Here is a 27,058-nt window from a genome sequence, read left to right on the forward strand (position 1 = left end):
CAATTTAATGCTATTTGTTAAAACAATTAATAATTAATTTTCAAACAACAATTCCGCCTATGACCGCAATAATCAGGAAATTCTACAATAACCAAAAAGAAGACATCCGGAAGCACATTTTCAATCAGAATAGAAAACTTTATAAAACTGATGGCGGAGGAGTTGTGCCGTGCCTTCGGTTCCCAGGGGCAATGCAGACAAAATATTATCTATTGTAATTAATAAGACCTTGTATGGCGTGAATCAATCAATTGCTGCTTTTGATGGTGATTGGGTACAGCCAAATGAAACTCCGCCATCTCTCATTTTCCCAATTAGTCAGAAAGGGCGTTAAGGAAACGTTGAAATTCAAAATTCATGATGTACGTAGGTACTTATTTTTTGAAAATAGGACATTATGATTACACAATTCATATACGTATGCTGTATATTTGACTAACTAGCGATTAAAGTGAGGTTGGAAGAAGGCTAAGTCATGCTTAAGTACTCGAGAACGAGTCCTTAAATTTAAGATTTTCAAAGACGAACTTAAGATCGTGTCATCGGTTGGTGCAATCCGTTTTTGCAGTTAGGCTCGAACTTAACGCTAAGCATAACCTTAAGTCTTTCTTAAATGTTTGGTGCAAGTGGGCATTGAATGGAAGAAAAGTTGGACAATGAAAAGATGGCGCATTCAGATCTTTCATACGAATTTTCGTTTCTCTCTTAAGTATTTGGAAAAAACTGAAATTTTCGAATTTTTACATATTTTTAAGTTAATAGAAAGCTAGCAAAAACCGACTGCACTTTCTCATGGCAACTTTAAATCAGCGTTAATACCACCTTATCAATTTTTGACGCGATGTTTCGTTTTTAAGAAACCCTCATCACTTACATATTTTAAATATCTCTCTGTCGTTTTGTTAGCAAATTCTGAAAGCCCGGATTATTCTCATTTCAACGATGTATAACATAATGACATTTATTAATGTTTTTATCGGCTTTTTGATAAATCTTCGAAAAATTGTAAACATGGACCTGCATTTTCAACGCTGGTACTCACAATGTAGGATATGTATTGAAATTCACTTGAAAAAACCATTAAATATTTATTAAAAAACAAATGCAAAAATAATCTCGACTCTATAACAGGTCTCAGCGTTTCTGGCGTCACACTTTCAAAAGCTGCAATAACATACGGAGATCTTCAGTTGCAAAGCTTAGCTTATAAACATAACTCTTGATCCATGTACTTCCACAAAAAGAAATCGAGTGGAGTGATCGACTGACCGTGCTGGCCCGAAAGCCTCAGAATAACTGCATAATGTCTATGTTGAAATCGAACCAACAGATATACTGTAACCCTTCTTGAAATGTGGGCAGATGCACCGTATGCTACTATGTAATGTACTTTATGGGATGCTTTGCAGCATATCAATAGTTTTTCAACCATTCAAAAAGTATGTTTAAAGCGTTTATCTGCATGAGCTACAAATTATTTTAGGTTTACTTGATGAATCGCAGTATTATACCAGGAGATATTATAAGAAGATTAGAGAAAGGCAAAGAGACACAAAGGGGATACTGTAAAAGCAACAAACAAATTGCCGCGGTACAAATTGTAGGTACAGATAAGGTACATACTCATAGGTGCATAGAGAAACCGCACTATTTACTGAATTAATTTTTGTGTAGGTGATTGAGCATGTCTCCAGTGATCGGCTTAAAAACGTTAGACCATTTGATGTTGATGATGCTGTTAGTTGTGGAGATATATTTGGACGCATTGAAGTAAGTTGAATTGAAATAAATCGACAAAAACAAGGTGTTTAATAAGGCGAAACATTCCATGCATGAGGTTTAAGTATAAGCACTTAGATCTGTTTCTGATCAATATACCGAAAACGCTCAGTTACCGATCTAGAAGCTATCGAAATTGCCATTAAAAAATGTTTATTAATATTACAGGGTGTATTGCACAACAAACTATACGGGTGTTAGGATTAAAATGTGTTCGTCAGTTTTAGCAGTAGTGTTGACACAAATTTCAATTTAAATAAGAATATCTTCTGATTTGTTTACAATGCTTTTACAAAACCTATTTCGGGAAGAAAAATCCGTTGAACAAAATGTGCTTGCGAAACGGCGGCAAATTTTTATCAGGAATTAATTCAATTTTTGCCAAGAAAATTGTATATGCCTTTTACTGCCATTTTCTTCATACTTTATACATCGAAGTAACTTTAATATATTTCTGATACTTGTCCATGTGCCGTGATGGCATAAACTACCTGATTAAAAATTAAACAAATAATCTAGTTTATTTCGTCCGTTCACTGATCGGAAGTGACTGCCAGAAAAAATTGCAGATAAATGTTCAAAACTTTTCTCTTTTGGTCTTCATCTAAATGCAATCAGAATTCTAAAATATCAACCATGTTGCAGTGCCAAGTTTGATCTTAATAAAAATACAAAGAAGTGAAATGACTTGGAAAAAATGCCCTTGGTTATCTGCAATCATGCAGTATTTTACCGTATTTTATGGCAATTGCTTATTTTTCATATTACTATTATTGTTTTAAATGTTTTCCTAACTTTATTACGTATAAAATCGTATTATTATACGTACGTAAATACGGTTTATTATTATTGTATTTATTCGGGATTGATAAGTTTTGTCGATACTGAATCAGCACGGTGTTTGGAGAGTTCAAACTTTTTAATATTCATTGGGATAAAAATTCATACTAAACGCTGCATCTGTTTTCAGTATACTTTAGGTCCAGTTAATAGTACTAATTCAAACCTAACCTTTAGAAGATTGAAATAATTTACTCATAGGAGGGATCATAACGTCATCCAAGGATAACAAAATTCGGTCGAAAACTACGAAAATAAATCAACTGACATCAGTATTAAACAGATTATTACATAAAGAAAAAAATACAAGATCAAAAATATCGTTGGTTACATTGGCTTTGAATAATTTGTTGTCTTTTGATTATTAAGCGTTATATTCAGCTTATTTGAGAAAACTCGTTTTTAATCAATTTCGTAAATCATCTACGACCTCACAAATTTTCCAGAGCATTGACCAATTGGTCACAATGCGATCAATTGATGGTTCTGTAGTTGAACTTCTCACCAGTATGAATAATGATTTTGATGATTATTGGTTATCAAAGAGGGGTGGATTGCTTTCAATGGAAGTCTACTATCCAGGTCAGGAAGTGGTATGTTTCAAACCAGCGTTTTGTACATATCCGCACTGTTAGAATATGTTTTTTTTTCTATTTTCAATAGGTCGGTGTTCCTGCCAATTTTGTCCGTCCCACCTGGATTAAAAAAACAAAGACCATGAAACGGAATATGCAACAAAGACAAAGATTCACTATTCAGGAGGTCAATGATGCCATGATAGAGGTTGCTTTGCACAGTAATATTAGTGGTTATTCTCATATTTCAGAAATAATGAATGAGGATATCAAAAAGTGGGTTTAATACTGGTTTCGTATTCCTGTACCTGAAAGCGCATTTTTTAGGCTGCAAGTTTTGGAACATCCAAGCGATACCGCTCTGGAATTAATGGATAGGCGATTGTTGAAGCTTAATTCCCATGATATTCTTCTGAGAAAAAAGGACTGGGTACGGAAATTGTCAATTATGCATCGTCCGGAGGCGATTCGAGTTCGCCACAATCTCAATTGCAATTCGAAAAAGTAATTAGAAACTACACCTGGAAAAGTTACTTTTTGCGGTTTTTGGTGATTTTTATAGTAATTGTTATTTTTACTTCAGCACTATTCGAGTGCCTCGTATTCGTAGCTCGTCGCTGCTGTTTTCTCCATCACCTACCAAAATTGACTGTGATAAACCTCCAGTGTTTCCAGGCGTTGACGATGCCGAAGACGATTGGTGGACGGAAGAAGGTGAAGAATCTGAAGAGGAGAATACTGAGTGTACGTATATTATTGATCAAATATATTACAACTGCGCTTATTTAATGTACCAGCCACTATTGATTTTTTTCCTATTACTCGGAATAAAGATGTAGTCAATTTGTTCCTGTTGGCATTGGAATGAAAAAGATGCTTAAAAAAATGTCATTGAAAAATTGGAATTTCAAATTTGTGAAATTTACAACACTGGGTTTCTTGGTAAAGCGGTTAAGAGATTGATAATTTAGGTGGAAGTAACCCTTCAAGTCAAGCGACTAGCGTAGTAATGCCCAAACCTGTTCCAAGAAAGAAACATTATCCACCTAGACCCTGTGAACTTACTGCTGGAAACACATTGGCAGTTGAAGTGGTTTCTGTTGAATCAAAAATAACGGTCGTATGGCAGGATGGCACTGAAGAAAAAGATATTCCGTCCACCCAACTGTATTACAATATATCCATAGATGATCATGAGTTCTTCCCTGGTGAGTGGGTTGTGAAATCCTCAGCCGGTAAAGATTCATTTGGCGACGGTAAACATGGTGTTATTCAACGAGTAGATTATATGGAGAGAACTGCCACAGTTAAAGTAAGTTTGAATAATCCGTTTTATACTCGGGTTTTGCCGTAGTAAGCTGATACCGAATTGTTCCATTTTCTAGTGGTTTCAAACTTCGCAAGCTGGAAAGCCGCCGCTATTTATTAATAGTGAAGAGTTGAGCGTATACGATTTAAAAAAACATTTTAAATATATATACAGGCCTGGCAGTATAGTGAAAGCCAACCCTTCCGTGGATGGAAAGATAGGAAAAGTTATTGATAGTTGCATAGATGTAAAAAACTTTAAGTATGCACCTGAGTACAACTGATTAATGAGGGTTTGTAGGGGTATGTGATCGTTGAATGGCAACAGGGGAAGTTAGAGAATTGTTGGCCGGAATCCATCGAGCTTCTTCCAGATAGGTCGGATTACGCGTACTCGGATTCCGATGAATCAACAGCTGACTTAGTATGTATTTCAATTAGTCTATTTCTGTTGTACACTTTTATCAAGTATACACATTTTTATGTTTATTTGAATCTCTAAAAATATTGTGTAGGTTTCATGGGAAACTGAAAGTATACAATCATATGCAGGCGGCGATCTGAGCGATGAAACAGTATTACAAAACATCGCAGCAAGATTAGATTTTGTCCGATCTAGAATCGTCTATCTAAAAGATGTATTTAAAACTCACACCATTTCAGATAGTTTAGCTGTAAGTATGGCTCATTGTTACTACGATTTATAATTAATCATAATTATAATAGTCACTTTTTCTTTTTTAAACTTCAATTTAAGTACCACCCCTTGTTTATTCAGTTGTTATATGCTTATATCTGACAATTTTGTTTTCAGATTCTCAAAGATTTACTTACGGTGTATGAAAATTCAAGTTATTTAGATAAATTATTAGGAACGTCTTTTTTTAGCTTGAAGAGCTCACATTTTCAGGTAATACATAGAAGTTTAAAGTTAAAAGTTTACATCATTTATCAGGAAATGATTCCGTGCTATTTAATTACTTTGATTTCAACCTGTTTCATCATTTTTTATAGGCCTTGTTGATGCAAGCCAAAGAAAAAGCTAAAGCACAAAACATCGAACTTAGAGGTCGATTATTTTCAATTGAAAATGGAGTCAATGTTACGAAGAACAAATCAGCAGAATCGGAAAATATAAAGAAAATGATTAAATTGGAAAACAAAGTAAATGCGGAAATAGAGAAACAAGGAGCAAATAAACAACTCAAAGGTTAGAAAATTTTTGATGCAGGTTTGTCGAATTGGAAAGCCACCAGTTGATTTGTTAGTTAGGTTGATGATGTCTTCTAATCAACTTTTTCGATGCTTCGTTGTCATCTCACTAATGCATTTCTAAGTAAAAAATGCTATCTGTACCTCAAGCAGGTTGTTTATTGTAGGTCAAGAAAGCCTTACTTCATTAACTGAAAGTATTTTTTTAATTCAAGTTGTTTGCAAACAGTGCTTTAAATTGTGTGGATAATAAAATAACAAAACTTTTGTTAGATTCGACAGCGCCGTCGACGCCCGAGAGTCTAGATGATTCCGACACTTGGCAAGAAAATTTATGCGTGGAGCTTTTGTCAACTTTAAAACTAAGAATGGATTTAACTTATGCTGAAATAATTAGCCGAATAGGGGGCAGTCAAGCTCTAAGCATTATCACAAAGGTAACTTTCAAGGCTTAAAATGTATTTATCAGGTGACATTTTCCACAAAAATTTAACTGGACTAGAAGTTTAATTAGAGATGGTTGGTTTAATACAGAAGTATGTGTAAACATGCTGTATTTTTAATGAAACAACTTTAATTTCACTTTAGGCAACTGAAAGTATTGCCACACCTCTGATTTCCACGCCTTTACCAAGCGTTCCTGCCACTCCAGACGAATCTGTATCTATAACAAATTCCCTCAAAATTAAAAATTCAACATCGAGTGACAAATTGATGGACGTTCAACTCGATAAAGGGGCTAAATGGTATATCAGCGTAGAAGAAGCTCCTGTAACTCATCACTATTTCACTTCTAAGTTTGAACCAGGGGATACACAGAAGTGCGTAAAAAATCATGAACAATGAAAAGTTATAAATATTTTTAGCCAAGAATAGATGAAAATATGTAGTCTATTGTAGATTTCTCAAATCTGTCGTAAAAGAATACGCTTTGCTCAAAGAGTCTCTACCGGCCGATGTCTGGGTATGCTCTTATGGAAACAGATTGGATCTCTTGAGTGTCATGATTCGGGGACCAGCTAAAACTCCTTACGAAGATGGGTTGTTCTTGTTTGATATTCAGCTAAGTGCTGATTATCCCCGATCTCCTCCTTTGGTTCATTACATCAGTTACAGTTCAGAGCGACTAAATCCTAATTTGTATGTTGAAGGTAAGATGATTAAGATTTTTTTTACGTCCAACGAATTGAAAAAGCTGTTTGTTGGAAATATTGTGGAAATATGTTGTTTACATATTGATTTTGAAATACCTCTGAAATAATCTTTATTAATAGGAAAAGTATGTGTTTCACTTTTGGGCACCTGGATGGGTAAAGGCACAGAAGTCTGGGGTCCAGACAGCACCCTTTTACAGCTCATTGTGTCCATTCAAGGCCTTATTTTAGTTTCTGAACCGTATTATAATGAAGCTGGCTATGAGAAGCAAACCGACTCTCAACAGGTTAGTTAATTATCATTAAAATTATTTTTCACTGTAATTAAATAACGGTTTTTATTAAAGGGATATGAAAACTCCAGAACCTACAATGAACTCGTCATATTGAAGTTGGTTCAAAGTATGACTGAGCTGTTGCTTAATCCACCTGCCGTGTTTCACGAACAAGTACTGAGTCATTTCGCACAAAATGGGGAAAAACTATGCCAACGGTTAGAGAGCTTCTGGAGAGATCAGGTGGGTTGTTCTATAAAATTTTTCTTTAGTGATAATAATTTCAAAGTACATTTATACATATTATTTTATGGTTTAAATCAATGATTTATATCGCTGTTCTCTAAAATCAACAATAAGCAAAAAATAGAAGCGTTCGAATTATTTTTATTCTAAGACGTTTTCTAGTCGTAAAAGTTATCGCTGATGATTAAATTCGTCAAAATTTGCATCAAAAACATTTTAATTTTCTTCTTCGAGTAGATTTACATGTATTGATTTTGATAAATGTAATACTGATTGGTTTTTGCTATGGATTAAATAAGCATATTTCCTATTAAAGCATTATATGAACTAGGCCTGGGTAACACTGTGTCTTTAGACACTTTTGTGTTGATGCCGCTCTGTGTGTCAATGTGTCCTAACACCTTGCCTCTTACGACGCGACACCTTGAACAACACTTAGCTTTTAATCTAATTTAAGATGGTAGATACTGACCAAAAAAAAATTCCCAACTGTATCTGCGATCAAAACTTTACGACCAATGCGTATTGCCAGTAACCACATACGGCGCTCAAACATGGACTGGAAATATCTGCGTTGTTAATAACAATTAATTTTGTTTACTACTTTTCCTGTACTCCCAAAACACCCCCAGAAAACGCCTCCAGAGGAATGCCGCCAATTTCGAATCACCCTATATATAATGTATATCCCGAAATATGAAGTGTGGCGCGCTGTATCGACACGGCAAGCAGTATCGGTATCGCACGTGAAAATCAACTGTGTTACCCAGGCCTAATATGAACATATCCAGTAATGCTTGCCAATTATTAAGAAAAATAATTTGAAATAGTATGAGAACAATACTATCTTTAAGTATATCTGAAGTAAAAGAAACTTTATTATTCACTTATGTTTTGCCTGAATTATTTCAGGATCCTCTAAAGCCCGATTTTCCTCTATTGCCTGTTAGCAAAGGCCTAATATTGTCACTATCATCGGCTATCAAGCATTTTAGGGATGTCCTAGAACGTAAAACGAGTTCAAAATCGTCCGAAGCTAATCCTGTTTCCAGCAGTGAACAAAAGATCGAATTATAACAATGTTAATTTGAAATTGTTTTGGTGGGTATCAGTATTGTCCAAAAACAAGTTGGATGCGAAACCTAATCATGTTAAAAGCAATAAAAAGCGAATTTAAATTTTGCTTTGTTCTTGAGATCAATATACCTTTTTTAAACTATTCCTGGCACTTGCTGTATACCCACTTATTTTTGTGAGTTGTAACTAGTTTATTTAATTACTCGTTTATTTTAAATAAACTGGTACTTGTTAGGCTTAGTTATTTTTTAGGCGTTTTCAAGGGAAGAAAGTTAGTGATATATTTTTATTCAATACGTGCTGTATTACCTGAAAAGGAAATTTATGTTATTATGCAAACAAAAATGCTTTCCCGAAAAGCATCCTCTCTACTGGGACTTGAACTTAGATAGTTTTTGGTATACATTAGACGGTAAATAAATTATCTGCATTGTTCACGCTCATAAGTTAACGTCCACTCAAAATAAATTGCAAAACTAAACCAACATCAAGTTTTTGCCGTTGATTCTTTAAAACGAGCTGTGTTAGAATACGTACTATAATAATTATTTTGATATTTATTTATTTATTCGCTTTTTTATTATTATATGGCTTCCTAGATTTATTATAAGGTATTATTTTCGTATGCATTTTTCAATAAATTTTTTATTTCAATTCCAACTGAAGTTTGAAATGTTTATTTTGAAAAAATATTTATTCAAATTTGGTGCAATAGCACTTTTGATTCATGATAACTACCAATTTTTCAATTTTAAATAAAGTTAAATCTTGCACAAATATTTCGCAAATTGTCGAAATCGATCTTCCGAAATAATTAGATTTAACAACGCTTGTTATGTAGCCTTGAATTATTGTCAATGAAACTGTTATACTGTTCTTATTTGTTGTTTTATTTTATACCTTAAGTCATCTGAACGGACCACTCCATAAAGGTATATTAATTAATAAATACATGTATGTGGTTTAATTGGACATCTAAAAGTTTGCCCACCAAATCACGATAAGGTTTTAATTATTCCTTACTTCGTTTTAAATGTTCTTTAAATGATGCGCACATTTTTGCAGTTTGGTATGCAATCTACTTAAAATTGCATAAGATTCGCGGGTACCATTTTGTATGTCAACAAACTTTAATTCTTGATTACTTAACGGCGTATTGGCGAGTACCAAGGATACTTAATAGGGCGCAGATAATTAATGTTTTCACATTTCAAAATCGATTCGATTTCAATTGCATTAAATGGAGCCCCTTTTGCTTGTAATCCTAATTTCAAAAGTCGCGTATAATAGTCGGTTTGCCCATTGTACCATTCACAGAAATTACATTTTTCTGATCACTTAATTAGAGAGAAATCATCAATTGCATTTGATGATTAATTGGTCGATTTGCAGTGGAACTATTGCGTTTACCTCCAAATCTGGGAATGAGTTTTATTCCGAGATTTAGGCAAATTTTCATTTTTAATTGCTTAGCAAATCAAACACAAGCAAGCCCTTTTTTAAAATTGTTCCAAATATTTTATAATGCGTTTATCTTGATTACACGCATCACTTCAACTTGCGATAGTTTGTTTATTTCCTCTTGGAAAAACAGAAACAATTAATGAATTACATAGGAATTACGGTATTATGTAATAAATGTTTCCGCATTTTTAGCAATTTGTTACATTGTTGTTTAACAGTTCGATTGACTGGATAAAACAAAATTCTCTTTATCGAAAATTGCCTTTCCGCGTGCATATTAGGGTGTGCAAATAAGGCAGCTTTTAGGAAAATGCAAAGGAGCGGCCAGGAACATTATCGGCACATCAATGGATTGGTCATAAATCATTTAACTGAATCTGATTTCATTAAAGCCGCCACTGTTTCTGATCGTTTACATAACATACTAATTATTTTAAAAATATGTTTTGTTTATGTAATGATGTCTTTTTTGTCTACAAACTCCAAATTATTTCTCAGAAATTTTCATAACTGATTGATTACTTGCTTTCTTTCTGTTATGTCGTCCAAATGTATCAAACGAATTGCCTTATCCGCTTCTTACGTGATGCAAATTTAAATTTTTAAATTAATATTTGCATATTTGCACGGTTGTTAACAAATTACGCTTGCTTTCATAATCGAGTTTGGTTTTTCGTGGCTTTCAGCAAGTATATTGATAATGATAGAAGAAGATTAAAATGTTGAGTAGTACCACAGAGTAATAATGCTTAGCTATACAGCTTAGTACAGGCAATGTACCAGAAAAAACGTTCAGCCTGCCCATCAATGCTTCATTAAAAGAATGCATTCAATAACATTTATACCCATGAAAGGTAAATGAAGAGAGTTTTGGGTTGCAGGTATTCTACCGGACGGTAAAACCAAGTGATGAATTAAAAGCATGCAAAGTATCAAGTCCCGAGCGATTTTGAAAATTATACTCTCTTGAAGAAACACTATTTTATTAAATTTATTTGAACTTGTGGACTATTGCATTTTTGTAATCAACTATTTATACCAATATTTTGAAAATGTTTTTGGAAGTAAAATTTTGGTTGGATGCATTAATTTATGCGCTACTAGTTCTACTCTTTAACCATTTTGCTTCAGGAGCTAAAGGATAATAGTGTATTAATTATTCGTTACATTGCAGATAAGCATTTGCTTATATACATTTTTCGCGGTTGCACGAAAACTCTCAGTCTCTACCACGACATCCGCATCCCAAGAAGTTGAGCTTGTTGGCTTGTTTGCTGATGACTGTCGCGGTGGACAGCGCACTGTTAGCCCCGGTTTTCAGGTGATGTTCTGTTCGTTTGTAAGGTGAACGTGATTGTTACGACCGGTTATTATTGTGATTTGAATTTTTTACCGGTCAGTTTTCACTTAACCCATCGGGCACATTCAAGGTAAGTCCCTTAGGCAATGTTTTCCGTTTATTAACAGCATTGAAAATTTCCTGTTCTTGCCGTATACTACTTTACAGGTCTGAAGACGACTCAATTGTTTCAGTTCTACAGTCATGAATTATGTGAACGACTGTGTTGTGCTTTTATAAATTAATGCGAAATATATGCAATTTACAAATTTTCTGTGAATTAATTTTGTCTTCGCATCTATCTTAAATACTTTTTGTTGCTTTACTGCAAGAAAAGAGAACCGAAGGAAAATTGCTTTTATATGACCAAATGCTTAAAAGCGAACTGCTGATATTGCACCAGTTGGTATTACTTTCCGGCTTAAAAAAAATGAAAATTCTACTTGTTTAAGAAGATTTTATCGAACAGCAAATAATTTATTTTTAAATAATATATCAGCGCCTTTGGCTCAACGTGCCTGCATATAGATGATTTCATGCAATCAAGTATTAAAATGATCGTACGCCTATTAAAACAGACATTCAATTATTGTTAATTAGTCATGAAAAAATATAGTGCGAGTTGTTACAATACAAGCAAAAAGGTAGAGCGGTGCAATAGAGGTAAAATAAAGGAGATGTCCGAATTTCAAATCCATTTTTGGCATAAGGAAAAATTTACTCCATTCGGCAGGATTTTTTCCTTATTGCAAAATTTATTTGTCCACTTGTGCCGCGAAAAAAATCCTTCATAAATTATTTTCTTTATTCTTAGAAAGAATGTCCCTAACTAATTTTCTACTTTGACTAAGTTTAATAGGCTATAGTTGTTTGCCTACTGATTTGAAATGAACATTAGTATAAAACAGCTAGATTTTTTCAAATAAAAATTAATGTTTGTTCCATAATTTATCAAGTTTTATTCGATTTCAAATAGTAAAGATATTGCGGCTCTTGAATTTTAATTTTTTCAATTCTCGGATGATCTATTCTTGGAAAGAATGTACCTAATTTAACTAATTTCATATTCAATTTCAATGACATTTTCATCTACATTATTTTTAGGGTTCATTAGTTGTTTGGCTACTGATTTAAGAAAACCAATATCAAACTGATATAATTTTTATCCGAATTGATGATGTCGGAATATTCATAAACTTTTAATCGATCTCAAATAGTTAATTTTAAGATTTTAGTTGATTTCAAGATATTGTGGTTTTTGAATTTCGATTTTTCGCTCTTTTATCTCTTCGATTTAAGGCTTTAGTTGCACAATTTGGTCGAAATTGAGCTTGAAATCGTTTTTGATTCTTTGATTGCAGAGCACAAAATTTGGTGATAATTGAAGAACCAGTCGGTTTAAAACAAATATGAACAAGAAGAAGTTGGTGTGTACACACTGGATGAAATTCAATCAACATAAACAAGCTTATGTAAAAAAGTGTGTATGTATGTATAAATAAGGCCTTTTTCAATTGACGTAATTTGACGATGGCCCTGATGATGATGTAATTGTCGAAAGCGTTTGGCCTTATTTATACATACATATACACTTTTTTACTTAAACTTGTTTGATTGAATAAAACAAATATATTTAATTTGCTGAATTTAATTTAATTTTTTAATTTTACTGTTTTGTTTCAAGTTCGAGTGTAAGAATGTAGTAACAATATTTTTTGAAAAACAATTATAGAAATATAAATTAGAAGTAAAAAGAAAATAAAAATAGTCAGCGCTTTACATCTGAATATGCCAGTGTGTTCATTGTTCTGCTTTTTTGTTACATTTTTCTCATTTACTTCCTCGTATCTTCTCTGTGATATTAGCGAGCTTATTACATATTTATTTCATTTTTTTACTTCTTTCTTTTAGAATCTTAAAATGGTTACATAATATAACTTTTTTGTTTTCCTACTAAAGATGAACTTATTTTCTTTTTAATATTGTATCCGAGAAGTGGACAAGTTCTTTCGAACAATTCAATATTCTTCAAGAAAGTTCTTGTTCTTACAATTTCTCTTGAGAAAGCATAGTAATATCTGCAAATTGGAGAATTCTATGTATTTTTGCGTGTTATTCAACCCACTTTCTTATTTTTTTTTAATAGGTGTCGAATCAGGATTGACTTATTATTTGATTACAAATCAGAAGATAAGTAATATCGTAGGATGTATATTACTAACATTTTATAAAAATATGGACATTAATTGTACAAAATATTATATATGTAAATAATTGTAGAAAATAAGTTGTAGATTTAAAGGTATATAAGAAAAATTTTAGTGAAAGTTTAAAGGAGCTTATAAAACCTAAACTATTTTAGAAATATGAGAAAATTTTAAATATAAAACATTTGTTTCTTGTCGTCAATAATCTGTCTTTTAATATTGATAGTAGCCGGTTTATATTTGGTTTATAACAACTTTAAAATTAAGGTTTATTTTATACCTTCATGTATGTTTGTGGTAATTCACATAGTTTAATTAATTTTTGTTGAAAAAATGAAGCAAATTTAATGAATTTAACTCTTTGAGATCTAAGAGATCAATAGTATTTGATTTGCGATTTACATTTGTTAGTTTTATAGCAATATTTTTGTAATTTCGGTTTTGTCAAATTTATTATGAACTTTAGATGGCGACGAAAATTAAGTAGCAGTTTCTGTTTCAGAAAATTGTCCTGCATACCCATCTGCTTTCAACAAAAATTAAATTTGTCTATTAATTATAATTTTTATTGACTGAAATTTAACTCTCTTTAGATTAATTACTGAAAACATCTTGAATATCAAGTGTCTGCTAATTAAGTGGAATTAGCCACAGCTTAAACTGCAAAAATGCAGTAAAGAACAGTAATAAATAATCTGTACAAGTACCATATCAATCTGATAAAAAATTGTTATCTGATACTCAGCTGCTGGAAAGTAATCGAGCTTTGAACCAAAATTGCGATTATGAAACGACCTAGGCATTAATTGAACAGCAAATAACACTAAAATCGATAAAATCAGTTGATGGGTAGCAAACACTAGAAAAGGAACAAAACACGTTGAAGCCCTATAATTGTTTTCTTAGTTTGGCGATAAGTATTAAAAATAATTAAATGTTGATTTTTGCAATAATGATAAAGCAATGAACACTTTATTTGCAATTACAATTTAGTGCTGAAGTTGGAAAAATTACACAATTTCGACAAGCAATTTTTTATATATTCCACTTTTTTGCTCAAAACGATCTAGATCATACCGACGAACCGTCAATCGATGCTGAAACAAATGTTCTATTAGTGGAAATGAGTAAACATTGAAATCTAAAAATCTTTTTAAGCTTGTGAACCAATTCGAAGAGAATTCAAGCAGGAAATTCTTATATCTAACACCGTTGAGTAAGTTTCAAATAACAAATCACAATATCAGAAATTCTTTGAAGGCCAAACGCAGATTTCATAGTTTTTATGGAAAATTTCTCAAGTTTGAAGTTGGTAATCATACATTTCAGTATGAGAAAAGAAAAAATTTCAAGCCAAAAATGCGAACTAACAGACAAATAATTTTTAGCTTCGAAACCATAACATTGGAGTCAACTCACATAAAAACTTCGTGATATTTTTGGGAAAAAATCACGGAATAAATGATCGGAAATACTGATTTGCTTAACACATTATTATGTAAGAATGTTGCAATTTTACCTTGGAAAATATATGTTATTGACATTACGCCTGTTTGAGTGGGTTTTATGGGTTTTAATATTCAGCTAAACCAATCCTTTTAAATGGACTCGAGATCTTTTGTGAATAAAAAACATAGGTACAAATTGTATTTTCCTGTTGATACTTATTTTTCTACAATTATCATGCAGTTATGTCCCTAATAACAATTTCCTCCAATTGTGAATATAAAAACGTTCAAGGATAGATCTCAAAAAGTTTTATTGTATTTAGTAAACATGAAAAAGTTGCCAAATGTGGTAATAATTAACCGTGCAAAATTTCACAAAAAAAACTAAAGCTGTCGACATTATGTTGTGTCAAATCTATGAAACAATCAGGAATTCCGTTGTTTAGAATAAACGATTACGTATGATAGAAAAACGATTCGTTGATGCGAGATTAAAGAACTTCTAAGCGTGACGTTTCGAATGCAATCAGTGCAATCTTGTATCCTATGGATTACCTTAGTACAGTGTAAAGGATTAAACTGAATTGTTTACGCAAAATGGTTTTAAAAGAGACAATTCAATATAATCTAATTTACTGTAATAAATTTGATAGATGAATCATAAAAGTAAATTCATAAAGAATAATGCTGCGTAGAAGAATGTACTGAAAAATTGCGAAACCCAGCGTTTTTGGACCAATCGGTCAAGATTCTGAAAAGGTGCAGCAATCCAAAGTAATCCGTTAAACCAATGGTAAGAAAACATCGCAAAAGAAGCTCCACAGTTGAATACCTACTCAGAGAGGAAAATAATCGCTAAATACTCAGAAATACGGAATTATTTTAAAAAATGATTCCAAAACTGAAGATTCAAAAAATCCAGTGATAGTTAAGAAGAACTTTTGATAAATTAAATAATTTTTTTGAGAAAACCGCAAATAATATAATTTTTTTGCATAACCACTGCAAGATGAGAATCAAATAAAAACTGGGGGAGACAGACACACAAACAAGTCGAACATCAAAATGCGTCCTAAATCATTCTCTAAAATGTGATTACATTTGCCTTTCCACCCAGTTTAGACAGTTCATTCGAAATTTGCTTTGGAAAAATTGAGTTAATATTCCTTAAACCTTATAATTTTTTTAACGGACAGAATTGACCTTTTTCCTTACCGTAACGGCATGAAGAGATTGACACGAATAGATCAGGAAGTCAAGGGTAAAGGTAGATTGGAATTTGATATTTTGAGAAGACTTACACGCGATTGCGGTTCAGCTCTGCTTAGTAAATATTAAATGAAATGACCTTTCCTGTGAAGGTTCGATGGGGAGAAATTTACAGTAATAAATCGACTTTTTGATTAAGGCCGATGGGTTTCTGTTAGAAGTTCCCATTAGAGCAATCAATAAATGTTTAAAATAACACCATAGTGAATTGAATTGCTTTTAACATTTCCTGTTTGCGTTTCTTTGTTTGTTTGAAAGACGTCTGAAGATGAAAGAAAAGAAAAAACTCAGGAGAAACTTAATATGTTCTTTTATTTTTAATCCATAGGAGACATGGAGACATTTTAAAAATACTCCTTAAGCTAGCAAGTTTAGTTGCGTCACACTCATCTACAGATATGAACTTTTACAACTTTTATAGAACTTTTTTTCCAGTTGGTAGGTAAGTGATTTGCATTTTATTAATTAAAATTATTTAAATTTAGTATTCCTGTTTTATATCTATTTTCCTTTGGAAAAACCGTAATTCTATTAATTCCGAAAGATTTTCGGTTCCCTAACGTTTTCTTACCAAACCAATTAATTAAAAGCAAATTACACATTTAATCATAAAATTCAAAAAGTTGTATCATTATTCAAGACATTTTCCGAATTTCTCCTCAAAATTATTTCTTCCGAAAAAAAGCCAGTGGGATTTACTTACGGTTTTACTACCTACTTACTTAATTCCATTAGTAATGTCCGACTTATTGGGCATACAAAATTGTTTCTTTTCAGAGCAAAACATTAAATTGACCAACAGTTTATGCTGAGGGTTATTAGTAGATATAGATTTTATTGAAAAAAATTCAAAAATTTCATTTAGTTATCTAATTTTAGTAAAGTAAATAACTATACGGTCGTACCAAAGAAAATTAATTTATATTTAGATTTAATAAAGAGTATTATACAGGGTGTCTCGGAATATGTGGGCATGCTCTCGGATTTGTACAGGGGACGTTAAAAAACCATGACAAGTTTCTACAAAACAAAATTCCAGTGGGCGCTCTTACGAAGATACAGGCCTCTAAAGAAGCCATGTGAGAACCGATTTAAAAAAAAATAACTTTTTTATTATAACTAATTAATTATTTTTTCATACAATGAACAGTACATATCATTGCTCATGCATCAAGTATTCTAAAAATTATTTACAAAAAATCGATTCTCAAATAGCTACTCTTTAGAGGCCTGTATCGCCGTAGGGGGGCATTCTGGGATGTTTTTCATAGAAACTTGTTATATGTTTTTAACGTCCCCTGTACAAATCCGAGAGCATGCGCACATATTCCGGGACACCCTGTATAGACTTGAATAAACAATAGAAATCCGTTTTTCTGATTTCTGTTTTGACTCAAAATCAAATCTTTTTACAGTTTTGGAAGTACTCATTTTATTTTTCATCTTTCAGATCAAAATCATAATAATTATTATTGTGCTTAGCGGGAACGAATCATGCTTAGCGGGAACGATTGGTTAATTATATCAAAGAAGTCGGTGAAGTCTTAAAATTGCTTAACGCTGTAAAAGTTTTTCTCACAGTTTTTTAATGTTTAATTGAATTGAATTTTCGGAGTTAGAAATGTTTTTTAGTATTGCAACAAGCAAAGATGCGCGCATTTTGGTAAAGACAAATTAGATCGAATAAAACCAGGATTACCGTTTGCAGCAAGGGGAATAGACTTAATAAATAAATTACTACACTTAAAGCATTTTGCAAAATACTCTGCAATATTTAAATCCCTTCAAATATTTTTAGTACCTTCTAGTGGTTTTCAAATTTTTATGTAAATTTTCTTTTGTAATGTAAATTAAACTAAAAGTTTACATTTTTTTAAATTTAATTTAAAAATTTTACCTATAATATAGAAATAACTAGATTGTGGGCTACAGCAATCAAACACTGATAATATTCCATGGCATAAATGGCTTAAGAAACCTGAACAATGTTATCTGATTCTACAGTATCTAGGTCTTGTACACACCGCCTGAATAAAACATATAAAAACTACACGGTTTACAATTTTTTCCATATCAAATATGTTAACTATAATATGCAAATTTAATATACATATACTTCATATGTATTAGAACTTGATGTCGTTGAAAATTATATGTGCAGATATGACGCTTGAATTCCTCCAGATATCATCTTGTTGGCACAATAAAATGGAAATTGTAAGCCTTGTAGGAGCTTCTCAGTTAAAGGCTGAAAATACTTTAATGTACTTATTCAGACAAAATAATTCTGATTACATACTTTAAGATCTTCAATGCAAACCGTTAATGGTAGCAAAATAATGTAGAATCCCGCACAGAAGGTAGCAACAGCAAAAGCCACGAGTATGAGGACCATCAGCCATAGAAGGAAAATTATTATTTTTGCCATTTTAGTAACTAAAACAGAAAAGTTATTCATGTTTCCAATGCTTATAAATGTGCCTAACGGCTAGAAAAACACATTTGAAAATATTGTAATTAAGTATATGTATAATAAACCACAAAAAATCAGACGGTTTTAGAACTTGTTATATTCAATTATGCTTCTAGAGCTATTGATTTCTAAATTTTTATTAGTTACTAAAGTTAGTAACGCAGATTTAAATAAACGTTACTGTTTTCTGCCGCAATAACATCCAGCATTACAAACGTTCACTCTTATAGTTTTGCAGAAATTTCAAAATGTACTTTGTTGAATAATAGGAATTGAACGCCTTCTAGGCTTAAGGAAAAAAGTAAACTTACATTAACACATACATACCTGGTTATGCTTGATAAGTTATATCACATTTTCATCACAAAACTTATTGAAAAAACGCTTGTTCGAGCTTAACTAAAACCAATCCGACAATTATACACGTACTTCTTTATGATATTTTTCATCACATACCAAGCTAGGCAATGTAAATTAAAAGTTATCGACTAACCCAGCAATGTGCAGTTACGCTTTGTTTATCTTTAAAACAAAGTAAACTTGTTTATACGTTTCAGATAATGTAAAACCTCAATCAAGTAATGTGGTGTCATGCTTCAGAGGTGGTTCAACGCGAATAGTTAATTTAATTTTTATTATACTTTGCCAAAAATTTAATTTGCCTTTTTTAGGTGTAATTGTAGCATTTGCATTCCTAAAATTTATGAACTTGTTAATTAAATTAATTGAAAATATGCAGATATTTAGACTTATTACAAGACATTGTGTTCTATTGAAATGTTGCAATTTCAGGCATTTTTGTTACTGATAAATAGATATCATTGCATGGGTAATTTTGACGAGAAGGGAGTTTAGATTTCTTTTTCCAAGAAATGGGGAAATTAATTTATCTTATATAGTTATTTAAACAAATGCGAAACTCTCTTTTAAAACGTGACTTGCTGTTTTTTTACAAACATAAACATTTTTTATGTTTAAGCTGCTATGTAAATTGTGCTGTCCTTTTCGAATTACGAATGAAAATTTTGAAAATTCGATATGATTTTTGAAGGCAAAGAAAAATATAATAAATAAATTTATTATTCTTTCCTAGAATCGATTGTTCGATAGCTCATTTAAATGATTTTAAAACACACGTGAATAATGATGATTTAGTTACTATAAAGGAAAAATAACAATCCAGTTACGAACATTAATTGTCAATAAACATGCTCCCAATAACATCCGAACGTTGTGTTCTATAAGAGTTTTATGTGGAAGCTATAGTAGAAATTCAAGAAATAAGCAGCATTTTTGCAGATATTTTCTCTCATATTAATACATTAATTGTGGAAGGCTTTGATTTCCAAACAATCGCAGACGTCATCATATTTGTTTACTCATCAAATTTAAAATATATTTAAATGGTCCGTTTTCAAATGAAAGCCCTGTTTACTAATAATAATGTTTTTTCTTAGATTTATCGTCTGGTTAATTTAGTCTGCTTAATCGTCTTATTTGAGACCAAAAGATTTTCTTATTAGGGAGTGAACAAAATTGAGTTTAAAAAAAACATCTGAAAAAAGGGGTTTTCTTAATGATAAAGCTTGCACTTTCAACACTAGTTTAAATTGTATCAATAGGGTTTTTCCGTTGCAATAAATATAGTTTTATTGCAATAAGTAAATCAGTTCAACAAAACTGAATATATTTTATGTCCTACTTTACGATAAATTGAGAAACACCCATTTAAATCTTAAAACGAGGCAAACCATCCACAACAGTGTCAAAATCTATTTTTAAACAGCAAAACGGAACATTTGACGACATCCAAGAGAATTTCCAATTTTCCGATTGTACTGGGCAATGAATAGTGGTTTAATGCAGAAAACTATAAATACAAATTTAATGGGTTTCGCCGATTTGCTAGACTCGCAAAACGTTCTCATAAAATTCGATAAAAGTTCTTGCGGTTAGGGCTATAGTGGAAGCATGATAATTTATATGCACACCTAAATGAAACAAGGGGTTCTAACGATTTTATTTACAGTTGTAAAGAAACATTACCACAATAGTTCCATCAGGAACATTGAATATTCAACAGTTCATAAAAATATATTTTATTAGTAACTTCTCATAATTAATTAAGTACATCAATAGGTGATTATAATAGCAAAAAACCGAAAATTACGTAATAACATTTTCGATGGAAACGGGCTTGTCGTTTTGCTAGAGATTACGGTTTTTTCATTCATCTTGCCATATCTATTTACAGTGTGATAAGTTAACTCATAAAATCAAAGAATTAAATTGTTCTTTTATAAGATAATTGAAGTACCAACTTTAAGAGTATTGTACCAGTAAAAATAAAATGCGCTTATAAGAATCCTGATATGAAAGAGAAACTTGTGTAATTAGAAACAAAAATTAAGAAAATATTCTCGCTGTTATGGGAAAATCAATAATTTAAATAATGCAACTATCTGACAACTTTCTTAAATATTGAAATGAGTAATTTATTGTTTTCTCTTATTTCTTGAATTTTGTCCATATTTACTATTTTCTTTTACATTTAAATAACGGTGAATGAACTTAACTGTGTTGTAGCTCAATTTGAACCAAAATCTGCAATAACTTAAGTATACTGTATTAAATTATTCTAAATGAACACATGTTTTTTGGCAAATACATTTTCCAATACATATGTGGTTAAGATACATAATCAGTTCTTTAGTAAAGAAGAAAAACGACTTAAATTATAGGGATGATGATCCCATTCCTAAGGAAATTTGTACAACTTCTTCGTTGAGTGATTGTTGATCCGATTTTAGATCGAATGTTCTGCTCATTATTAGTTGAAAAATAAATTAGGTAACACTAAGTATTATTAAACAAGGGTTTTCAAGTAGTTAGTGTTTTGGAGTTTATGGAATTGATCCTCCAGTCATCATTTTGTCGGCACAGTAATGAGGAAACTGGACTCCTTGTAGTAAAATATCCGATAGCCCCTAAAAAAAACAAAAATTACCACTGACCTTTGAATATGTAGGAGAAATGTCATCAAATATCTCTAAATTGCTGCAATTGTATTTAAAAATAAGGAGAATTACTCGTCATTTGCTACATTTAACTGCTACACATAAACTGTGTATGATTACATATATCAATTATTTTTAACTCTGATTATTCAAGTTTCAATGATTTAATTATTTCGTTAAAGATCGATTACGAACGTAATCCAATACAGCATATGTTAATTTCATTGGACAATTCCTGAGTCAAATTAAATATAAATTAGCTGTTACAAAATAACTATAATTAAAATGTACTTACCGATAATGGCGGTATGCACACTGACAAAGGATGAACTATTATGTAGAAAAATGCGCAAAATCCTGCTACGAAGAATGATATAAAGAAGAGGATTAAAAGCCAGATTATCGAGTATACTACGTTGCCCATCTGAAAAGTACGTTTTTATTAAATAAATTCAAATGCGGAAACGACGGTATTTTGCAAACAACATTAAATAAACACTATTTCTGGTTATGATCAAGTCGATTACACGGGCTGACATCATTCAGCTTAATCATAAGCTTTCCACCTGCATATATATGCTTAAAAATGCATTTTTTTAAATATGCCAAACCTTACACATAGCATAGGAATTCAAAGTACCTACTTATAAAACCACGGATGACAATTTGCATACGTACTCACCGTTGCCGTTGCTTTAAATTAAGTTTCATTTTTTAATTGTTCTTATTAAATTTATTCGAGGTCGGGAAAATATTTAATTAGGAATTCTTCATGTGTTCTAATTTTTATCTGCTGTGTGATCAGTCGGTTCTCTTGCAGCTTTAATTAACTATTATGATGATTTATGAAGTTATTTTCTGATACGCCTCTGCATTTGCCTTAATTCTTCTAAACTCAGATTGATTCTGACCTCAAATAGTCAATTACATGGCATGTCTTTGAATCTGTTTTCGTCTTAATATGGTTTTATCTACTACAGGAAATAACAATTTTTTACAAATTGTATGCAATGAATAGTGCTTGTTTAAGCTTTCAATTGCATTTTTTCACTTTCAATACAGCTTAATTATCGTAAGTACCTATAACAGTGAATTTCACCAGTTTAATTTAAGTTTTACGTTTTTTTAGCTTAAATTTTTCGTTGCATATACTTAGTTTTGACTAGTTTCATGAATAGCATTCCATGGGAATAAAATTTCTTTTCTGCTTGTTGTTATGCAAGAATTTTGCAAAACTCATTTTTTATCAATATTTAATCGCGCAAAATTAGCAGATAAGAATGTCACAAGCTTAAAGTAAGTAATTAGAAATTTTCTTACATTTTATGCGCAAATTTGATTTAAATGTTATAACCGCACAGAATTAGAAAAACATTTATTTTACAATACATCAGTTTTGATAAACATAATGAGAATCAGAAGGAAAATTAGCAACTTGGCAACTCAATCGACAGTGTATTACATAATTGTTGTTTTCATGCAGTATTGACTAAGGTCGGGTTTATTGAGCATATCAATTACTTGGAAGGTCGGAGAGTGCTCAATAAACATATGTTTTTTAATTTTGTCCCGATTTCTACGTAAGAAAAATGTTGTTGTTTAAAGCAGCATCTTGTTTAAAGCAGCAAATTTAGAAGAAAATAAGTACCTAACACAAGTAGGTAGGGATTTTGTTAATTTTCAATAAAATCCATATATGTCTAAAGGTACAATAAGAAAGATGTATTAATTTTTGCAAGACACAGTTACCCTATTTTTACAAATTAGTTCTATGTAAACTGAATTTCCAAGTATAGGAATCTAGGCTTAAGTTTGCCATATATGTGGGCACGATCAGCCTAAATACCAACTTATCGACATCAATAAATCAAATTATAAATATTACATCGATCCCTGGAAATTTAAACAATAAAAATGAAAAGTAATCTCTTTGTAATTTGATAAAAATTGGGGACAATTGCCAAGAGTAATCGTTATTAATAGAGAGAATTATGAATTATGTGATAAGCAATTCTTGTTTATCAGTAGCGTATATAGAATCCACAAATTTGAGGCAAGAACTCAACGTTGCCCTTTAAAACTGTCCTAAATGCAAACAGGTAGAAATTCTTCAATTTTTAATTGAATTATAAAAAGTAGACAATCATTTACAATGTATGATTTCCTTTTTTCTAATTCTTTTAGGCAAATCATTTAAACTTGTTCTATTTACAATTTTTGGCAACTAAAAATAAAACAAAAACTCAAAAAATGCACGTGTAGGTAAAGTTTCACCTGGAATAAATAGGAATATATTAAAAATGAAAAAATTAATGAACAAAAAACTAAGACCATTGAATAATAATGAACGCCATATGACAAATAATGAGTCGCTGAGATAAAACCATTATCAAGACTAGTTTACAGCACAATTTTTCCATATTTCGAGCATCACGTCATTGACAAACATTTTGTTCATAATAAACTCCCACACTCGGCAAATGCAAAGTAAAAACTATTTCAAGCGCACTATAATTAGAAACTATCATCTACCAATGAAATTATCTGGAAAAGAACGTACCGTTTTTTGTAAGGCTGGTAACAATCAGGAAAATCCAAGGAAGCTTTCAAAAGCGGTACGACTAATGCGAACTACTAGCACTTGGGAAAACTGATAACTAACTAATGCGGGTGAATCAACGACTAGCGTACTCTCTTGTATACCGTACCTTGTCGGAGTACGACGCAATGTTTACTAAGGTATACGAACTTGTATGGAAAAGCAGCCGGTTTTTCATGACAGGAAAAGAAACTGTATAGGTGGTACTGATTAGGACACTTGACTTCGTTTACATCACTCTAGAAGCTGTAGCTTGAAAGTATGATTTCGAACGAAATAAGTTGGGAATTTTCGCAATGTTACTAGATGTTTACATTTCAAATTGTATCTGACCCTAAATAATAAATCAATCAATTTTTCCATAGATATCAGTAAATGTATTTTGGTTCCTATCAAAATATCCACATTCATAAATTCGCTGAATCATTTACGCTAGTTCTAGTACGMTGTATTTAAGTGAGATTAGATGAATGATGTCAAATTCCTTTTGAAACGTTCTACGGGTGTTTCGCATAGTTGATCAACGTCCTGCACGAGCTTATAKTGGGATCAGCGGTTGCAGAATATTTGAAATTCTTTCAAATTGAAAAATTACAAGGACTTTAATCTAAAATCCAAAAATAAGTCGATCGATCGCGCTTTACCAAACATTTTCGGAAATATTTAAATACATTATTCAAATAAACTTGGTTAAATATTGTCCTACCCAAAATGTAAATATTCCCCGAACAAATCTCCAAAATCTAAATTTAAAGCGATATATTATACAGGGCGTCATGGTGCAATGCTTCATTTTGCAGCTAGAAGGCGCCAAAGCTCAAATGAATATCGTTTTTCCAAATAAGTTTTAAACGCCTAGATCGATTTTCACTAATTTTGAGGGTTTTGGAGTAAACGTGATCCTTTTTTAATGCGTGGCAATATTTAAAATAGTGCTTGATTCGTTAATATATGTTTGCATTTTAATGACCGTCTGTACGAATAATGTAATTTTTTCTGCTACTAGCTAATTTTATTTTGAAACTTTTTTATCTCGTGTATCATTTTCGTCCGACATACTGTTTCTGCACAAAAATTATTTACAATACGTTGCAGATCATCATGCTTGTGAAAAAAATTTAACAAATCCGTTTTGGAGTTTCCAAATGTATTGTATTGTTGCTTAGAAATAATACTTGATTTAACTTAAACAAATTATTTCGTAGATTTCATAAACCGATAGTTTTCCCTGTTTTTAACTATTGAGTGAAGTTAGATAAATGGATAATGCATGGATCGGAAGAGGCATTGATGCACCCATAAATTGGCCACCAAGATCATCCGATCTAACGCCCCTTTTGTTTCTTTGGGGCTCTCTTAAATCAAAAAAGTGTATGCTTTGCCCGTCGCTCTAGAAGCCGAGTTACTAGAAAGAAATATCAAAGCTGCAGATTATTTTAAAAGCAAGCCCGACACCATGCCCAAAGTACAGTTTAATTTTTGACAAAGAATAATTTGTGCTCGGGAAAACGGTCAACATTTTGAACATTTGTTAAAATAATTAAATTAGTTCAATTATTCAGAATTAATACTTTGCCATGTTTTTTTTGCGTTCCGAATAATTGAAAATCCGAATTGCAAGGCATCGTACATAATTATTTGTACAGTAACTGTAGGTCTTGCGAACATTTTCAAGCGGTCAAAAAGATTCAATCGAAAATCAGCTAGTAGCAGATAAAAAATAACATGATCTGTACAGAGGGTAATAAAAATACGACCAATTATTAACGAATCAAGCGTATTGTTTTTATATTTCCACACATTAAGAAAAGATCACGTTTGTGCCAAAACACGTCAATTTATGTACTAATTGCTGATTTCAAAATTAGTGAAAATCGATAGGGGCGTTTATGAGTTACCTGGAAAAAACGATATCAATTTTTCATAAAAAAAGTTGACTTCCAACCCGTAAAAAATGGTTACGATAGTCTCTCATTTATGTTGAAGAAAAATACTATGTTTTCCGGTAAAAAGAAACAAAGTCATATTTGCTAGTACTTTCGATTTTTAAATTTTATAAAATAAAATTTACATTATTTCCTTAACACCTAATAAGGATGATTAAAACAAATAAAAAAACATGTATTCACCTAAATCTATAACTAGTCAATTCGTAAAAACACAAACTCAATTTGAAAACTTAACGGTAAGTTAATTAATCAGAAGAAATTTATTCGATTATTTATAATGCAAAACAAATAGTATCTAAAAATATTTTTCTATCAATTATACCTTCAGGTTTTTAGGAAAAAATGTTTAAATACAATAAACACGTAAATTTTCACTGGCGCTGACTCTAGGATCGTGCAACTTTTCCATTCTCTTTTGACATTTTATACAAAGTGGAGCTCAGATTCCAAATATCTGAACTAAACGAAAAACGCGTTTTTACGATTTTACGAACACGAAATTAGATAAGCTACGTGGAAGAACGCGCATTTTAACTGCAGGCAGTTGACTCAAAACCAAGTCAGATTACAAACTTAATGGTCAAGAAATAAACTACTGAGTAAATATCAATTTTCTGAATTATTCATCAATTTTTTTTCTCTCTTTGATTTTGGCCATAAAAAACTGCTTATTTTCTATTCATTTTTTTTCTGGTTAAAATTGGACGCGCATTTCCCTTCCTCTGTATTTTTCCGATGGGAGAAACCTATGCGATGATATTCTCGGAATAATTTCAGAATCTATTTACATCACGTCATTCATTTGATTTCCTTTTGGATTTGTTACA

The 27,058-nt window shown here is 31.5% G+C and overlaps 2 protein-coding genes and 1 long non-coding RNA gene across 5 annotated transcripts in view; 2 read left to right on the top strand and 1 right to left on the bottom strand.

Moving 5' to 3' along the window:
• LOC109546527 ((E3-independent) E2 ubiquitin-conjugating enzyme UBE2O) overlaps positions 1-9,342 on the top strand; it is a 17,069-nt gene extending 7,727 nt beyond the window's left edge. For both annotated transcript variants that reach the window (XM_019917514.2, XM_019917513.2), the window contains exons 2-19: positions 1,484-1,615; positions 1,675-1,770; positions 3,066-3,212; positions 3,283-3,470; positions 3,522-3,698; positions 3,778-3,938; positions 4,166-4,506; positions 4,580-4,750; positions 4,804-4,926; positions 5,018-5,176; positions 5,317-5,412; positions 5,517-5,712; positions 5,988-6,151; positions 6,303-6,535; positions 6,615-6,865; positions 6,989-7,155; positions 7,216-7,386; positions 8,302-9,342. In XM_019917514.2, the coding sequence (XP_019773073.2) occupies positions 1,484-1,615; positions 1,675-1,770; positions 3,066-3,212; positions 3,283-3,470; positions 3,522-3,698; positions 3,778-3,938; positions 4,166-4,506; positions 4,580-4,750; positions 4,804-4,926; positions 5,018-5,176; positions 5,317-5,412; positions 5,517-5,712; positions 5,988-6,151; positions 6,303-6,535; positions 6,615-6,865; positions 6,989-7,155; positions 7,216-7,386; positions 8,302-8,466 (3,138 nt within the window). In that variant the 3' untranslated portion in view covers positions 8,467-9,342. The remainder of the gene's footprint in view (positions 1-1,483; positions 1,616-1,674; positions 1,771-3,065; positions 3,213-3,282; positions 3,471-3,521; positions 3,699-3,777; positions 3,939-4,165; positions 4,507-4,579; positions 4,751-4,803; positions 4,927-5,017; positions 5,177-5,316; positions 5,413-5,516; positions 5,713-5,987; positions 6,152-6,302; positions 6,536-6,614; positions 6,866-6,988; positions 7,156-7,215; positions 7,387-8,301) is intronic.
• Positions 9,343-11,178: 1,836 nt separating this feature from the next.
• Positions 11,179-27,058, top strand: part of LOC109546541 (multiple inositol polyphosphate phosphatase 1) — a 21,217-nt gene continuing 5,337 nt past the window's right edge. The window contains exon 1 of one of the 2 annotated variants that reach the window (XM_019917533.2): positions 11,179-11,360. The gene's annotated coding sequence lies outside the window, so the exon portion shown is untranslated. Of the gene's footprint in view, positions 11,361-26,650; positions 26,831-27,058 lie in introns of those variants that run through there. The other variant, XM_048664070.1, reaches the window with a different exon arrangement.
• On the bottom strand, positions 18,056-24,613 carry LOC109546542. Its single transcript, XR_002172787.2, has 5 exons — positions 24,244-24,613; positions 21,979-22,107; positions 18,994-21,653; positions 18,493-18,629; positions 18,056-18,441 (listed from the first exon to the last, which is right to left on the bottom strand). It is a non-coding gene; the product is annotated as an uncharacterized LOC109546542 (long non-coding RNA).

This window comes from Dendroctonus ponderosae, unplaced genomic scaffold (genome assembly GCF_020466585.1).
Source record: "Dendroctonus ponderosae isolate FM_Combo_2020 unplaced genomic scaffold, Dpon_F_20191213v2 Dpon_F_20191213_2, whole genome shotgun sequence".
NCBI classification, from domain to species: Eukaryota; Metazoa; Arthropoda; class Insecta; order Coleoptera; family Curculionidae; genus Dendroctonus; species Dendroctonus ponderosae.